Here is an 18,778-nt window from a genome sequence, read left to right as displayed (position 1 = left end):
CAATGAGTTCAGCAAAAGAGACTGGAAGGACAGGGTGGACCAACTCATCTCTGATTTTTTTTCTAAGGCCGCTACAAAATAAGATCATCAAAAAGCAAGTTGTCAGAGTCTGGTAATATATGTCAAACAGTTTTGACTGCCTTATTGAATGTCACAAAGTGCCTCTTTGCATAGAATTCAAGATCTGCCTTTCAAACATTCCCTTAAAGTCTGTCAGGAAGGTGGCATAGTTAGAAAGGGTTGGATCATCAGCTGTTACCAGAGGAGTTTGCCAGGCTAGTACGGTTCCAGACAAGGTACTTATTAGAAACCTCACTTTTGCCAGAACCTGTGAAAACTGGGCTGGAATGCAGTTAGAGTCCAGGAACTCCTTTCAGTTTGTTCACATCACCAGTGAAAACGTCACAGGAGAGACTATTGAGATATTGGAGGACCTGGAATTTAGCGCTTAGTGGAGGGCCAGATTTGTTTTGTAACTGTTGTAATTCCTTCGCCTGTTGATGGACAGTTTGGGCCAAGACATGAGTTTGATCCATTTCTTTTTCCTCAGGGTTGAGTGTGGGTATCACAAACTGTTAGTGACATGACCCCTGGATTGATCTCTGCGACTGATTCTCAGCCTGGAGATTTTGATCTTCACAGACTTAGGGCCTTATTTAGAACTCGGCGGATGGGTTACTCCATCACAACAGTGATGGATATCCTGTCTGCCGAAATCTAAATCCTCTAAGATAGAATGGGATTTAGATTTCGGGGGATGGGATATCCATCACCGTTGTGACAGAGTACCCATCCGCTGAGTTCTAAATCAGGCTCTTATTCTGCCAGAGGTAAGGATGACCCATTCCAGTAGCCATGGTGCCACCAACAGAGATAGTGTTAAGTAATTGATGCCTTCTGGAAGCAAGCCCAAGGAAGGAAACGCTCACATGGCAAAAATGTTAGAAGACAAATAGCAGAGCTCCGGAGATGGCAGGAAAGAATTGTCACAAGGCAATGCCAACAGGGAGACCTGACACCTAAGCAGGATGGCGTGAAGCTTGAAACCTATAGTCACCAAAAGAAGCAAATGGTGACTGAGCTGGGAGGTGTGAAGCTTGAAACCTGAATTCGCCAACTAGTGAACTAGAGGAATATAAGAGGAACTGGCGCAGGTTCAGATGGAGGAGTAAAAAGCTCATGGAAGAAGCCAGGAGTGTGAAACATAAGGAAGAAACAACTTGAATCATTGTGGCACAAAGACTAGCAGAAGGTCTTCTCGTTTTATAGGGAAAGGAACGGAAACCATATCAGTAACTAAAAGCCTTAATTTTGGCTTGGGAAAATCTTTAGACAGACTACAGGTGGGAGATCATCTGCATTTAGGATGAATAAGTAATTCCCAGAGATCTCTCTCAGAGGAACTCTGAGAAGGAAAAGGCAAAGCTGGTTTGCATGCTGGAAGTTACACCCAAGAAAATCTCTCCATGGACAAAAAATGAGGCAAGGGTAACCCACACCAGCAGGTCAGCCTCCATTCAGTAAGCCACGTTCTTCCAATTGGTGAGTCGCCGCCGCCCCATATTTCCCTGCTGCTGCTGTGTGGCAGGGAACAGGACATCTCACCCACCTACCATGAACTCTCTGGAGCATGGCGTGTGGGACACACATGGTGGCCTCCCTGTGAGTCTCGTTAGGGCATAACAAAAGGAAACTATTACCTTTTCAAGAAAAAAGGAAAACTGTCCATTGTCTATCACTCCTCCCACTGAGCCATGCTGTTGTGGAGGAAGGGGTGTTAGAACTCAGACAAACCTGTTTGGGAATCTCCTACATGTGCTTTTGAAAAGAAAAGCCCACCCAAAATTAGTACAAACAAAAATATTGGTATTTTAGAATGTATTGTGTTATTTTCAAATAATTCAGATGAATAAGAATTAGAATCCTAATAATAAGTATCTGGAAAATCAAAAATGAAATAAGGGTAAAGGCTAAATGGACCACAAACATCAAATATCCCTAACCCATTAGTAAAATGCATAACTATATTATATTTAGCTGGCCTGTAGTCATGTAAAGTCCCCTGGCGTGCTTGTATGCCGTCAGGCCTCAAACCAGAGCCCCATTTATGAGCATTTCTCCTAGCAACCGGTCAATTTGCTTTCCTTGCTCAAATTTCAAGGGTGTTTAATACATTAGAGTTTGAGGAGCAAATGGGGCCCTCTCCCCTGGATCCTGCCTTTGCCACAAGGGATATACCACAATGTTACTTTTACTTCATAAAGAAGATACTGTGTTGTACCTTTTAATTCAAGCTACTAACTCCGGCGGCGCAGAAAATAAACTTAAACAAGGTCAATCTGCACAGAGATTTCTGCCACCCTTGAAATGATGCTGAGAATGGACAAATCGTTCTCTGACTGTCCTAATGTAAGTAGCAAAAACATGTGGCAATTTAGCACATACAGTTTCTGTTAGCAAAAACAAAGCTAAAAAGCCCATGTTAATGAAAGCCTGAACAGTAAGCGCAGCACTTCTGTCTTGCACTTAGGATTAGTCAGTGCACAATTAAGGTTAACATGCATGAAAGCCTGTGACCTGTCATATTATCAAATAAACACCATAAGTACTTAGCTGCTGGATAGTAAGATCCTTCCTTTTAGGTTTTGCCAGCATATCCAGCTATCCTTATATATTGAAATGAGACACCTCATCCACTTTATCGTGGCATTCTTGATCATGAGTATCCCTTCTCATTGAGGATAATGTTTTTTGGATAGAAGCTAGGAATCAGTCACTAAAATATGCAAAGTGTATACTCTGATTGTTTTTCTTATTGTTATTGGGTGCCTGTGTATGATTAAAAGCAATTCTCTTGGAATGTCTTTTGAATACAGTGATCTGAATATCCACACAGCAACATGTGTCGGCCTATTCAAGAGACCGATGGGGTCAAAGGCCTAACTGCAGACCCCTAGCTTTTTAATGCATTAGTGGGGTTATTAAATAATCGATGTATGTGGTTATGATGTGGACTACTACTCTATTACAGGGATCTTGAAACAGGAATACTCCACTTAGTGTTGTTACCTGTTCTGGAACACCAAGAGGGGCACCTCCCTATAGGCAAACATTCATCGAGGGTCAGTGCCAACAAATTTACCTAAACTTCCTTGTTTGATATCTGTCATTGGATGTCACCTTATAAAACATATAGAAAACGTGTTCCATACATAACACCAGAGTCTGAAAATACAAAGTCATATAAAATAAGTAAATCATGTTCTGGCCTCTCCATCCACAACAATGCAATGCAAAATCAACTGTTCAACCATAATGTGTCCATACTCTTGAAAAAAACAATGCCTGTTTTGTCAGCTCCTCATGTACTTTGCATTTCTGTTAAAGATTTTTTCTTCATTGTCTTAATCACAAAAGTTGATCATGTATTGACATGTCTGAAGCAAGGCAAACACTGCAGTCCGTTGAGAAAAATTAAGACAAGATGTGAACCTCAACTTCAGCCTTCTGACTTGTTTACGGCTGCCAGTGCGAACAAAGCTTGGAAATTTGGATTTGTGTATAAAGTGAAAGTCAGATAATGCCTGAAAATACCTTAGCTAATGAGTACTTCTATGAGGCTATGACAACTGGGAAGTGTTGGACGTGGCACATTTTGCAGTGTCATCCCCAAACTTTCTGCTTCCTTTCGCCTACTTTTTCTGTTTTTGTTTCCTTTAGGACTCTGGGAACTTTACCACTGCCAACCAGTACAAAAGTGCACATGCTCTCTGTCTAAGTTGTATTGGTGATTGATTATCTATGATTGGCATATTTGATTTACTGGTAAGACTCTAGTAAAATGCACTAGAGCTGCGCAGGGTCTGTAATTCAAATGCTGCTAGTGGGCCTGCAGCACTGATTGTGCACTCACATGAGTAGCCCTGTAAACCTGGCTCAGACCTGCCACTGCAGTGTCTGTGTGTGCAGTTTTAAACTGCCAGTTCAAAATGGCAAGTGTACCCACTTGCCAGGCCTAAACCTTCTATTTTACTACATGTATGTCACTCCAAAGGTAGGCCCTAAGAAGCCCCATGGGCAGGGTGCAGTGTATTTAAAAGGTAGGACATGTTCTGGTGTGTTTGACGTGTCCTGATAATGAATTACTGCCAAATACGGCTTTCACTGTTGCAAGGCCTGTCTCTCCTATATGGGAGCAGATGGAAATTTGGAGTTTGGGGTTTCTGAACTCACAATTTAAAAACACATCTTTTGGTTAAGAAAGTTTTTAGATTGTCTTTTTGAAAATGCCACTTTTAGAAAGTGGGCATTTTCTTGCTTAACCATTCTGTGCCTCTGCTTGGCTGCTGAATATACGTCTGGGTCAGACTGACAGTTGGGCTGTTTGTCAGCCCACTCTAGACTGTGACACAAAGGGAGCTGAGGTGTGTCCTGCATATCCTGATGAGTCTTCTTGGGCTAGAGTGGGAGGGAGGAGTTGACACCTGCACCCGAAAAGGCTGTGCCTGTCCACACGCAATGCAGTCTCAAACCCCCTAGTGTGTGTCTGAGGCATGGCAAGGGAGAGGCAGTGTCTTGTGCACTACAAAGACTTTCCTTTGAAGTTTGCCTACTTCAAAGGCAGAAATGAGTTTAAGTATTGGACTGCTGACCCCACAACTTTCAATTACTTCTGGATCAAGAGGAACCTCTGCCAAGGAGAAGAACCTGATGCTTGAGAAGGACCTGCCACTCTGCCTGTTGCTTCCGTGTGTTGGCCTGCTGCTGCTGCTTCTGCCTGAAGAGGGAAAGGACTGGAATTTGCTTTCTGAAAAACCTGCTTGCGAAGTTTCTCCAAGAGCTTGGACTGAGCTTGCCCCCTGTTCTGAAGGGAGATCAAAGATTTCTTCCCCCATTTCCTGGACCTTTCTGCATAGAGTCCTGACTTGCTCTGTGGTGTCAAATTCAGTCCTAGGCCCCTTAGAAGTGGAAGCTGGTAAACTCTGAGGAAAAATCAACGCAGCTCTGTGTGGGTGTCAGAAAAATTGACACAGCGCCTGTTCCGCGGCTACAAATTTGATGCAGCGCGTGCCGCATGGCTGGAGAATCGACGATGCGCCTGTTCTCAAGGAGGACCCTTCACACATCGTGTTTGAATTTTCAAAGTATCAACCCTGGGCATCAAAATCTTCCACATCACCACACAGACCTGAGCCTACTTATCTGCAAACCGACGCACCCCTTCCATGCGAGGAAAGAATCGATGCACGGCCTACCTTGCAAGTAAGGAATCGATGCATTGCTTGCGTTTCTGATGCACGCTCACCCGTGCGGCTTAACTTTCGACACATACCAGGTACTTTGTGCTAAAAGAACACACCCATTGATTTCTATGGATTAAGACTCTTTTTACTTTAAACATTCATATCTTTGCCTGTGTATGTTGTGTTTTTTGTCGTTTTGGTCTTGTTCGATTTAGATAAATATTGGCTATTTTACTAAACTGGTGTGAAGACCTTTTGTGGTGTTTTCACTTTGTTACTGTGAGAAAGTAGCCTCTTTCTAGCATTGTTACCCCCACTTTTGGCCTCTTTGTGAGTATATGTCAGGGTGTTTTCACTGTCTCACTGGGATCCTGCTAGCCAGGGCCCAGTGCTCATAGTGAAAATCCCTATGTTGTCAGAATGTTTGTTATGTGTCACTGGCACCCTGCTAGCCAAGACCCAGTGGTCATAGGTTTGTGGCCTATATGTGTTCCCTGTGTGATGCCTAACTGTCTCACTGAGGCTCTGCTAACCAGAACCTCAGTGGTTATGCACTCTCTGCTTTCCAAATTTTTCACTAACAGGCTAGTGACTAAATTTACCAATTCACATTGGCATACTGGTACACCCATATAATTCCCTAGTATATGGCACTGAGGTACCCAGGGTATTGGTGTTCCAGAAGATCCCTATGGGCTGCAGCATTTCTTTTGCCACCCATAGGGAGCTCTGACAATTCTTACACAGGCCTGCCACTGCAGCCTGTGTGAAATAACATCCACGTTATTTCACAGCCATTTACCACTGCACTTAAGTAACTTATGTCATCTATATGTTTAACCTTCACCTGGTGAAGGTTGGGTGCAAAGTTACTTAGTGTGTGGGCACCCTGGCACTAGCCAAGGTGCTCCCACATCGTTCAGGGCAAATTCCCCAGAATTTGTGAGTGCGGGGACACCATTACACGCGTGCACTGTACATAGGTCACTACCTATGTACAGCGTCACAATGGTAACTCCGAACATGGCCATGTAACATGTCTAAGATCATGGAATTGTCCCCCCAATGCCATTCTGGCATTGGGGGGACAATTCCATGATCCCCCGGGTCTCTAGCATAGTACCCGGGTACTGCAAAACTGCCTTTCTGGGGTCTCCACTGCGGCTCCTGCTGCTGCCAACCCCTCAGACAGGTTTCTGCCCTCCTGGGGTCCAGGCAGCCCTGGCCCAGGAAGGCAGAACAAAGGACTTCCTCTGAGAAAGGGTGTAAAACCCTCTCCCTTTGGAAATAGGTGTGAGGGCTGGGGAGGAGTAGCCTCCCCCAGCCTCTGGAAATGCTTTGATGGGCACAGATGGTGCCCATCTCTGCATATGCCAGTCTACACCGGTTCAGGGATCCCCCAGCCCTGCTCTGGCACGAAACTGGACAAAGGAAAGGGGAGTGACCACTCCCCTGACCTGCACCTCCCAGGGGAGGTGCCCAGAGCTCCTTCAGTGTGTCCCAGACCTCTGCCATCTTGGAAACAGAGGTGTTTGTGGCACACTGGACTGCTCTGAGTGGCCAGTGCCAGCAGGTGACGTCAGAGGCTCATTCTGATAGGCTCTTACCTCTCTTGGTAGCCAATCCTCCTTCCTTGGTAGCCAAACCTCCTTTTCTGGCTATTTAGGGTTTCTGCTTTGGTGAATTCTTCAGATAACGAATGCAAGAGCTCATCAGAGTTCCTCTGCATCTCCCTCTTCACCATCTGCCAAAGGATAGACCGCTGACTGCCCGGGATGCCTGCAAAACCGCAACAAAGTAGCAAGACGACTACTAGCAACCTTGTATCGTTTCATCCTGCTGGCTTTCTCGACTGTTTCCAGGTGGTGCATGCTCTGGGGGTAGCCTGCCTCCTTTCTGCACCAGGAGCTCTGAAGAAATCTCCCGTGGGTCGACGGAATCTTCCCCCTGCATCCTCAGGCACCAAAAGACTGCATCACTGGTCCTCTGGATCCCCTCTCAGCACGACGAGCATGGTTCCTGGAACTCAGCAACTCCATCCAAGTGACTCCCACAGTCCAGTGACTCTTCAGTACAAGTTTGGTGGAGGTAAGTCTTTGCCTCCCCACGCTAGACTGCATTTCTGGGTACCGCGTGATTTGCAGCTGCTCCGGCTCCTGTGCAATCTTCCAGGATTTTCTTTGTGCACAGCCAAGCCTGGGTCCCCAACACGCTAACCTGCAGTGCACAACCTTCTGCGTTGTCCTCCGGCGTTGTGGGACTCCCTTTTGTGACTTCGCGTGGACTCCGGTTTACTCTTCTTCCAAGTGCCTGTTCAGGTACTTCTGCGGGTGCTGCCTGCTTTTGTGAGGGCTCCCTGATTTGCTGGACACCCCCTCTGTCTCCTCCTCCAAGTGGCGACATCCTGGTCCCTCCTGGGCCACAGCAGCACCCAAAAATTTCTACCACAACCCTTGCAGCTAGCAAGGCTTGTTTGATTTCTTTCTGCGTGGGAATACCTCTGCAAGCTTCATCGCAACGTGGGACTGCTGTCATCCAAAGGAGAAGTTCCTAGTCCTCTTTTTTCTTGCAGAACTCCAAGCTTCTTCCAACAGGTGGCAGCTTCCTTGCACCCTCAGCTGGCATTTCTTGGGCTTCTGCCCACTCTCAACACTGTCGCGACTATTGGACTTGGTCCCCTTGTCTTACAGGTACTCAGGTCCGGAAATCCACTGTTGTTGCATTGCTGGTGGTTGTTCTTCCTGCAGAATCCCCCTATCACGACTTCTGCGCTCTCTGGGGGTAGTAGGTGCACTTTACACCTACCTTTCAGGTTCTTGGGGTGGGCTATTTTATTAACCCTCACTGTTTTCTTACAGTCCCAGCGACCCTCTACAAGCTCACATAGGTTTGGGGTCCATTTGTGGTTCGCATTCCACTTTTGGAGTATATGGTTTGTGTTGCCCCTACACCTATCTGCTCCTATTGCAATCTACTGTAATTTGACACTGCTGCATTACTTTTCTTGCTATTACCTGCATAATTTTGGTTTGTGTAGATATATCTTGTGTATATAACTTGTCCTCATACTGAGGGTACTCACTGAGATACTTTTGGCATATTGTCATAAAAATAAAGTACCTTTATTTTTAGTACTTCTGTGTATTGTGTTTTCTTATGATATTGTGCATATGACACCAGTGGTATAGTAGGAGCTTTACATGTCTCCTAGTTCAGCCTAAGCTTCTTTGCCATAGCTACCTTCTATAAGCCTAAGCTGCTAGAAACACCTCTTCTACACTAATAAGGGATAACTGGACTGGCACAAGGTGTAAGTACCTCTGTTACCCACTACAAGCCAGGCCAGCCTCCCACAGTTACTGTATGTGCTTGTACAAATACTTTACACATTGCCTGCCTCTGAGATAAGCCTGACTGCTTGTGCCAAGCTACCAAGGGAGTGAGCAGGGGTTATCTGAGCTGGGTATCCCCTTTACCCTGACTAGCGTGAGGGTCCCTACTTGGACAGGGTGCAAACTAGAGACCCCATTTCTAACATGAAGCCATACATTATTTAGGATATTATCATTTATTCAAATGTGTTATATGTAAATCTGGTGTTGCTTAATGCAGTGCATGCTTACTATAAGTAGTGTTTTCCTTGTATTTTTATTTACAATCAATTACTAGATTGTTCGAAGTTCCTTGTCATGTGGTGGGTCATGAGTCATTACTCAGAAGATGTAGCACCTGGGCTCTGAACAAGAGCACATTCCACAATATGCCTTTATGATTTACCTCCTAGAAAGCATTGTAACAATGATTCATCTTGGTTTCCTGCCTCTTCTTTGCTAGGTTCCAAAAAGTGTGGGAGAGGAAGCGACAAAAGTGGCCATTGAACTTGGTTACCGACACATCGACTGTGCATACATTTATGGCAATGAGGTAGAGATTGGGCGAGCCATTCGTGCCAAGATATCTGAAGGAACAGTGAAGCGAGAGGACATATTCTACACAGGGAAGGTAACTTTTAATCCTCTCAGACTCCCTTTCTTTACAAGACAGAGCTCTGAGTAGAAATGGACTGGAATGGGGTAACATATCTAAAAGCACATGCTAAATACCAATAATACAGCATGCAGCGTAGGGGCGCTAGTGATATCTTGCATAACATATAGGAAATCTCCAATACCCATACTACCCACGTTCCACCTAAATCCTCTCAAAGCCATCCTACACTCCAGGCTGAACATTTGCACATGCAAATGTGACAGCATTACTGCCATTGTAATCTTTCTAAACACTTGAATCTCGCTCCACTTATAAAACAACTTGTATCATCCCCCACCTCTCATAAAAACTGGAACTATCTGGTAAAAAAATGCAACGTAAGAAGAATATATAAACTACTTCTCCAAGCACTTCAATTAAAAATAATACACAATCAAATATACCTTCTCTGCTAGTGCTCCTAGAATTGGGAATGCCCTCTCAACCCTCGAGGAAAATCTTCAAAATCCACTAAAAGGACTGTTTTACTCTTAGGGATGTACCAAGGCTACATAAAAACCTATAAAAAAGTCAAACCAAAGTGAAAAACCAAATCTATTTACTTTGGTGGGGTATATCACTATATTACCATGTTTCTGTCTTTGGAACTGTCTTCCACTTCAACCTAATTTCAAAACTGCTAAATTAAAGATTGGACAGTCTCTGATGACCCTTGTGTTCGTCCTACAAGTGGCTCCTAGATCTCCATATCAAACTGGATGCTGAGTGCATTTGCTGCCCATTGGCGCCATCTTCCATCTTGCAATTGTTCTCTGCAATTTCTAAATTGAAGGGGGAGTTGTTAGACCTGGCATCCTTGACATTGTTCCCCCCAACATTTTTCCTTTAGACCTTCTGTTTCTGGTGACTTTGTTTTTGCTGGCCTCAGAGTTCTACACACTTTACCACTGTTGACCACTGCAAATTGATTTTTGCTCTTTCCCCAAAACATGATAAATTGGCATATCTTCAATGGCCATATGTAATTTTCATATAGGTCCCTAGTAAAGTGCACTACCGCTGCCTAGGGCCTGTAAATTAAATGCCACTAGTGGGCCTGCTGCACTGATTGTGCCACCCACTTAATTAGTTCTTTAAACATATCTCAGGTCTGCCTTTGCTGAGCCTCTGTGTGCAGCTTCAAACTGCTATTTCGACCTGGCCAAATAAACCTTTGCCAGACCTAACCCTTCCTTATTAATGCACATAAGTCACCCCTTGAATAGGCTATGGGCAGCACAAAGGGCAGGGTGCACTATATTTGAAAAGTCGGACATATCCTTTTAGGCTTTACATGTCTTGGTGGTAGAAACTCTTAAATTAATTTTTCACCACTGCAGGGCCTATCTCTCCCATAGGTTAATTTTTGGAATTGCCTTAATACACTTCAGTTACCAAATGGGAAGAATTAAACCCTTCAAGTTTGGTGTCTCTTGAATCATAATTTGAAATTCTAACTCATGATGAAGTTGGGTTTTAATTTGCAACTCTGAAAATGCCACTTTTAGAAAGCAGAGAGAGCATAACCACTGAGGTTCCGGTTAGCAGAGCCTCAGTGAGACAGTTAGGCATCACACAGGGAATACATACAGGGCACATACTTATGAGCACTGGGGCCCTGCCTGGCAGGGTCCCAGTGACACATAGACTAAATCAACATATATGCAGTGAAATATGGGGGTAACATGCTAGGCAAGATGGTACTTTCCTACAGTGCGCGCAGCTTGTCTCTGGTCACATGACTAGGCGCAGTTGGAAGTTGGACGTTGTGCATTCCCTCTAGACAGCAACACACAATGGGAGCTTAGGTGTGACTTGATGGACCATCTGTGAATTGATGGGCCATCCTGGCCAGGATAGGAGGGGGGACCCTGATATAGCTTCACTTATACCTTAATAGGATGTGTCCTGTCCCCACACAAAGGTCTAAATACCCCTGTAGTTAGTCTGGAGCCAGGGCATGGAGTGCAGGACATCTGTGCACTTCAAAAGCATGTCTTTGAAGTCTCCCCTACATCAAAGATACTGCTGGGTATGAGAACTGAACCTCAGACACCACCAATTCAGTACACTTCTGGATCTGTGAATACTCTGCCAGGAAGAATGACTGCTGTGCTGCTGAAGGACCACCACTCTACTGGATTTCACTCTGCAGGACTCCTACTTTGCTGTGCTGACCTGTTGCCAGCTGCCTTCTTGCTTGGGAGTGAGAAAGACTAGACCTGCATCTGTCCAACCCAGAGTTACTTTAAGGACTACTTGGCTGCACTCCTGATCTGAAGTCCCAGGGACATAACACACTTCCAACCACCCTGCTTCTGCACCTGTGAGTCTACCCTGCCAAGTGGTGCCACACCAGTCCTGGACCCTTGGCAGTAGGCCGAAGGCTCATACCTGAGCAGAAGCAACACATCTCCTCAGCTGAGTGGTGCATCCTCGAGCAGAACCGATACATCACTGCTGCTGGGTGGATTGGGCGCAGTTCCGAAGACTTGCATCACCGCTGCATAACACATCTTGTGTTTGAAGCATCACCTTCAGAACCACCTCTGCACAATGCTTTCCTGGAGTAGGACCTCGCATCCATCTATGGCAGCCTCACTGCTCACAGCAGCGCATCCCCAAAACTGGCCTTCACATCGCAAGCACTGTTGATGGGATCCTGATGACAAACCAACAGGATCTCACACCACAGCCTCGCTGCATCGGTAACCAATGCATCTTTGCTTGAATTCCATGCAAAGCTTTGCAGCCAAGAATTTAAGGTACTTTGTTGATTGGACCCGACAGGGTCCCTGTAGCTAGCCCGCACTCCATCATGATCAGACTAAGCTTTTGACTTTGTTCCATTTCCGGTTCGACCTGATATACCTGGGGGGTGCTGTTTGCTTCTAAGTGCTATTCTACAGTTATGCTTTAAATATTCATAACTCAAGTTCTACTTATTGGATTTTTGTCATTGTGGTCTGGTTTTATCTATTAAATTAATTAATTTCAATTGTTCTAACTGGAGGGGGACCCTGTGGTGTTTTCACTGTGTTCCTCTTTGAAGTGTTGCACAAATACTTTACATAGTGCCTTCAAGTTAAGCCTGACTGTTCTGTGCCAAGCTACTTGATGGTGAGCATAGGTTAATGTGTAGTTTTCTTGTGCCTTACCTTGACAAGAATTGTGGCTGCTGCCTGACCAGGGCTCAGACCCCTGTCAACCAACAAATCAATTTTTCACAGGAGTCCATACACGCTTTAGTTTCTCTGCTTGTTTGTTTGGTGGAGTCCAGTTTTATCCATTAGCCACTGCTTCTTACTTTAAAGCAAGGCGTGTCCTGTTAGGTTACATCTTTTTGCATTCATCCACTGATGCATCCTGCTTTGCAGATCTATTGATCTTTCAGAGTTTAAGCCAATATTGTACTGAAGAGCCCTCTGTTTCACTTCTGCCTCTTCTGCTTTAACGTTAAATGTGTGACACCAACATACCCTGCAAGGTCTGCGAAATATATCCCTGCCAGCTGTCCCGCAGATGTGTAAGACCAAAGTACCAAAGCGCATGCCAGGAGAACCAACAGTTATTCCTGTTGTCTACCTTTATTTGATGCCTGTGCACAATAATTTCAGGAAAAAGGATTAAAACTACTTTAACTGAATACTGATTCTGAAAGCAGAGAAACTAGGACAACATTTCTGGAAAAGGTGTGTGTGTCTAAAGGAGACTAAGGCCCTTATTTTGACATTGGCAGTAAAAACCACCTACCGCCGTGGTGACAGCTGCCAAAATGCCATCACCATGGCTACCATCCGTCTGCCATATTATGATCACTGCCAGACTTCCTTCACAAGAAGGGCGTAAGTCTGGCAGTGATCATACTGGCGGACGGTGGTAAGCTAGCGCTGCTACCACCAGCACTGCAACGCTAGTTGAACGCCACCAGCCGTATTATGTCCAGTAATACTGCCTGGCAGTGTTCTGCTGGCGGGCGCTGCTGGCGGTAGCAGCGCCCCTTCCCGTTCCCTGCTGGAAGACCTCCTCGACAAAGGTAAGTCGGGCTTCCGACAGGGGAGGGGGTGGGGAGTGTTGTGTGTGTGTGTGTGTCTGGTTGTGTGCATCAATGTGTGTGTGTGAATGCGTCTGTGTGTGTTGTTTGCGTGGTTGTATGCGTGTGAGTGAATGCGTGTAAGAATGGTGAAGTGAGTGTGTCTGCATGTCAGTGTGATTGTGTTTTAGAATGTGTGCAAGCATGTCTGGGAGTGTGTGTATGCCAGTGTGAGTGATTGGGTGTATGAGTGGTGCATGTCTGCGGGTGTGTGCATGTACGGGGGTGGGGATGTGTGTCTGAGGATCGGAGGGGGGTGGGGGAGTGTGAGGATCGGAGGGGGGTGGGGAAGAGTTTGGATGGAAGTACGGTGGGGGCGTCTGGTGAGTGTTGGGGGGTGGGGGAGAATTCCCTGTCACTGGTAGGGACTACCGCCATGGTTTTTGTGACATTGCCAATGCCACAAAAACCATGGTGATAGGCAGGCTCATCATGCTGCAGGCGGCTGATACCACCAAGGTGGTATGAGTGGAGAAGTGGCGGGTTGGCTGTGGCCAACCCACCATTCTCATAATGTGGCGGTATGTACTGCCAGCCTGCTGGCGGTACTAGCGCCACATTTTCACTCACTGCCGGGGTCATAATGACCCCCTAACTGTCAAGTCATCTGCCAGTTGTATGTTGTACTCCATGTGTATGGATTCAAGAACTTTCACCTATTTACAGGTTTCAAACAAGAAAAGTATTGTGGTCAAAAACTACATTAATACATTGAAACACAGTGGTAAGGACTCAACTGATAATACGTTATCCATCCTCTCCTTAGGGCTACAATGATTTTTTTTTACTGTGGTATGAAAGATGAGAGGTACATTGGCTGGGATTCCTCTTTGTATACCTGTGAGCTCCCAACATTCTAAACTAAGCTTTCATTGCATTTTATTCTAGCAATTACGTTACACTAATAAGTAGTCTACAGGGAGCCAGAAAGGTTTCACTCTAAATCATGCAAGAGACACTACATTTCCCCCCTGTGTTTAATGAAAACTTACAATCTATAGAAAATCATGAGACATTTATATATATGGCACCTTAACTTAATGGACTAGCATCAACCACAACAAGAAGCTTTGGATCAAAGTACGCCATTTCCATTGCATTTTCAATGATGTGTTTGAATCTCTTAAAACTTTTCTCACATTCGTATGACTATTGAAAAGAAAAAAAAAAAACATCAACTCTCATACTGGAGCACTAACACTGGCAAAATCTTGTATGTACCTTGAACAGTAACTGTCCATGCCACATAAATGAACGTAACAGTTAATTGACTTACTATTTCATGATGAGCATTCATGTTGTAATTCACAGAAATCAGTCCCATGTCAGCAGCCATGTTGAAAATGAGCAAACAGTCACTTGCCGCTGTAACATGCAGCACATGGACCATGCTTGTGCCTTCTTTTTCTTATTTTTCACTGTCACAACAAATGAACTTTGACTTTTCATGGGCATCGATGCGGACCATCTTTGATGGTGTAAGCTGTGGTATCAGAGACAGTTTACTGCACTTCTCTTCAGGCATTATATTTATCGAAGCACCACTGTTAATAATGAGAGGTAATGATCATCCATTTATTTGCAATATAATCTTTGGACAGTGTTTGTATTATTTGGTTGCTTTGACATGTCTACTTTTCTTTGATTGCCATTTATTTCATGTGCGACTAGTCTGACATGGGCATGTTTTTCTGAGGTAAACATGCATATGACACAATCACTTTCTTCACTTTCACTTATTGTTGAAGAAGAAAAACTGTTTGACGATTATTTAGATGACGATCTACTTTATATGGTATCTATTTGCCTCACCTGATGTCGCCCCTTGGCTTTGTAGGCGTGCATTAACGTTACTTCTGGAATGTTCTGGCGGCCATTTTGTCCTCCAGGTGTGACACACTTACTTTTTCCTTCTCTCTACACATCGTCACAAAATGGTTCTCTTTAACACAGTCTTTTCATATCTGTCTAATGGCGGGGCACTTTTCTTTGCATGGAAAAGAAATTCCACATCTGAAGCCCAACTTCTTGATGTGTAGACATCACTTTGTGTCCTTCCATCTTTTGTTTGAAATGAGCTTTCACACTCATGGCTGACTCACTCTGGGCACCTCCGGCCTTCATGTCAGCAGCTTGTTTCTCAGCACGTCCCTCTGCTCTGGCAGTCATCAACACTCACTGCAGACTAAAAGTTTCTCTCACCATTCATCGTCTGAATGTATCGGTCAATCAACCATCAATCTTCTTCATCGTTAAATTCACAGAATCTACAGTGTTTGATGAGTGTGCTGAGTTTTTCTCCATATTCGTTAATCGTTTCACCAACTCTTTGACATTCTTGAACGGAAACATATCATTCATAATCAATGTTTGGTACTAGATTGAATCTGAGATTTTAAGTATTCTTAATCTGACAGTATGTGACTTGTTTGACAGTTCTCAGCATTTTCTTTATGACATCTTTCACACCATTTCATCCTTTTTACACTTCAGTTTGCATTTTCTAACACCTGATTGACCTCTGCCTTGCAGCGCTTAGCGTTATTTGATAAATGGTACTTGTCTTTAGCTTTGCTCTATAACCCTGATTTAATTTGCCTTCAGCGTTAACACTCAGTACACTGTATAACTTTTTTGGCAGCACAGTACCTTTAAGTATAATCTTGGTCGTAGCTTCTTGACCAACAATGCGTAGACTTCTTAGTGAAGCTCTTTTTCTATTCAACTCTTCACATCAGCACTTCCAAGAAGGCACACGTAGCACGCACAAGCAGTTTACTTGGACCATGGCAAACTCTCCAGGAGAGCACTTTCTTCTTTGGGCTACTTATCCCCTATCTTGTTGCCAGTTGTAGAGTCTTCCTCAGACTGGGTACACCCTAATAACTTCGCCACACGTGAACCTGTAAATCACATGTGTTTATTCCTCTGCATGTACCTGTGAACTCCCCAGATTCTAAACCAAGCTTTCATTACATTCTATTCTAGTGATTACGTCACACTGATAAGGGGGCTGCTGGGAGCCAGAAAGGTTCTGCTGTAAATCATGGAAGACACTACATGTACCTTTAAGAATAGGGGAACAATGGGCACACAAATTTCACCTGGGTCCAAAGGATGATTATAGGCTGGCTCAACTTCTCCATTGGGCTTAACATGATAAGGTGCAAGTAGAGATTCCATTAAAAGGGAAGGCTTGTTCTCTAAGGTGGGGCATACGAAATAAGCTATTTCCCTCTATTCAGAGCACTGGAAATGGGTTACCCATGTCAATATTGTACATCTGCCCAGAATTGAAGAGCAGAGCTCCAAGTGGACATCCCAGAAAGTTCATGGGTGCTGATTTGGCAAAGAGTAACTACATTTTCAATCTCCACACAATATACAGAAAATGCATACAAAGTAATCTTTAGGTGGTAATTGAAACCTATGAAACTGAAAACAATATGTAGTGGTTAGGAAATTTGCTGGTTGGGATGTGATGCGAGGGAAAATTACCTTCATATGAAGTTGAAGTGCAAATGCATAGTATGTTTTAGGAGGGAAGTCCTATCTTAATTCAAAGATGTTACTAACATACATTTACTGATCGACCTGCAGCTTGTTGTGCTGGGTGATGCTGATGACGAAGGTGTATATCCTCTGTCCTCTGCCACTGGTAGACTGATCTCTCAGTTCTTACTAGCTGCCAGATTGTCAATCGCCCAGAACTTGAAAGCCTCAGACCTGCCTACCTCAGGCCTGTGGTGGACCGAAATCTGGCATCACTATACTATGGGAACGTGAATGACGATGATTGGGAATAAAATGGCACAGTTTGAAAATATATCAACCCCCTCCTTCAGTATGTATGTAAAACGACAACCTTCTGCTTTACACGTGCTCCGCCCAAATCAACAGATCCTTACAGCAGACATAGGCCCATCTCACTAATTTGAACCCTTAACAACGAGATACCATCACTTGAGTAATGTTGTGCTCTGCTATGCCGACTTTCTCGATAGTTGTATATAAGTCCATCAATATTGTCTTTGTTTTTCAATGGCTCCTTTCCCATGAAACTTAGTGTCCACCAGAGAATGTGTTTTGCCATCAATTGATAAGCAACGGCCTTATTTGCAACAAGATGTCCTTGACTGTATACTAATATCAACTTTTTATTATGAGCTTTGTGTGATACTTGTCCTAACCACATTAAATAAAGTTATTTAAGAAACGATTGTTGTAGCCTTTCCTATGGACTTTTGTTTAGAAAATTAGGACCAGCTGAACTGGTCTTTAATTTTGTCAATGTGGCGGTGCTGCATAGCAGAAGGAAAAAAGCACATTGTTCAAATGGGCAGTGGGATATTTTTTCCCTCTGTTGTTCTGTTAAACTTTTAAACTAAATACAATTAGTTCACGATGTTGTCTTGCTCTATCTTGTTTATTACAAAACAATTATTTTTGTGCTGTGTTTTTACTACTAAATATCTGTACTTCACTGGGTTTATATGTATTGGACTTTTCATACCATATGAAGTGTTATCAACTGTTCTTGCTTGAAAGCTAAGAAGTAAAATGTGTTACAAGTGGAGATTAACCACATTGTGAAAGATGAACACTTTCCTTTCTTCTGTTTTTGCGCAGCTTTGGTGCAGGTTCTTCTCGTCTGACATGGTTCGGAAAGCCATGGAAAAGTCCATGAGTGACCTTCAATTGGACTACCTCGACCTTTTCATCATGCACTTCCCCGTTTCTATAAAGGTACATTTCCTGAGCGAAATATCTTAGCAAGAGGATATATGCTTGGGAGTTTTACATGTATCTGTGGGGTCGCGTCACGGCTGATGACGGCAGCGAGAGGGATCGCAGGAAGGCCAGTTAGCATAACCAAGCAAGAAAGTTACTGGACCGTCTTTGGTGGTGGAAAAAGACCCCGAAGTTGCAACATTGGTGCCACTCTGCTAGGTTTGGAGCCTCATTGCACCTTCAGTAAGGTAGATATGTGTATGCTGTTGATGTTTCTCCCGATATTTGGGGGAAGAATAGTAGGGGAATGTGCACTGGGTCTTTTGGGGGAGGGATGCCTCTCTGTCCCCTCTCGCTTATTGCCATAGGTGACTTACGGTAGACCATGTTTCAGGAGAGGAGTATAGTCATCTGTCGAAATCAAAATCTAATCCTAACAGTCTTCATGTTTAAAACACATGTAAACTGGTTCTATGTTCATTCTTTCAAACATTGGTGTTTTTACAACCTTTTGTGCTTGTTTTGATTTCCTGGCTGGGTAACAGTGCTAGGGAAGCCTGATCAGTATTGCAACTGAGAACTGCCCTAGCTTTGGCGACTACCATTGTGTAAGTGGTGCTGGCATTGCTCAGAGATGGGGAGGCAGTGGCACCTCTGTGTCATCTGAGGACAAAGATGAGGG

General features: G+C 44.2%; 1 protein-coding gene and 1 long non-coding RNA gene across 3 annotated transcripts in view; one reads left to right on the top strand and one right to left on the bottom strand.

Annotated features, from left to right (window-relative positions):
• The window catches only part of LOC138287515 (uncharacterized), a 394,908-nt gene that overhangs the window by 286,024 nt on the left and 90,106 nt on the right, over positions 1 to 18,778 (bottom strand). The gene's annotated exons all lie outside the window — the stretch shown is intronic.
• LOC138287514 (rho crystallin-like) overlaps positions 1 to 18,778 on the top strand; it is a 118,197-nt gene that overhangs the window by 25,881 nt on the left and 73,538 nt on the right. Inside the window, exons 2-3 of the mRNA XM_069227981.1 lie at positions 9,078 to 9,245; positions 17,995 to 18,111. Coding sequence (XP_069084082.1) covers positions 9,078 to 9,245; positions 17,995 to 18,111 — 285 coding nt within the window. The remainder of the gene's footprint in view (positions 1 to 9,077; positions 9,246 to 17,994; positions 18,112 to 18,778) is intronic.

Source organism: Pleurodeles waltl, chromosome 4_1 (genome assembly GCF_031143425.1).
Source record: "Pleurodeles waltl isolate 20211129_DDA chromosome 4_1, aPleWal1.hap1.20221129, whole genome shotgun sequence".
Taxonomy (NCBI): Eukaryota; Metazoa; Chordata; class Amphibia; order Caudata; family Salamandridae; genus Pleurodeles; species Pleurodeles waltl.
Note: the sequence above shows the minus strand (reverse complement) of the source record. Positions and strands in the feature narration are given on the sequence as shown.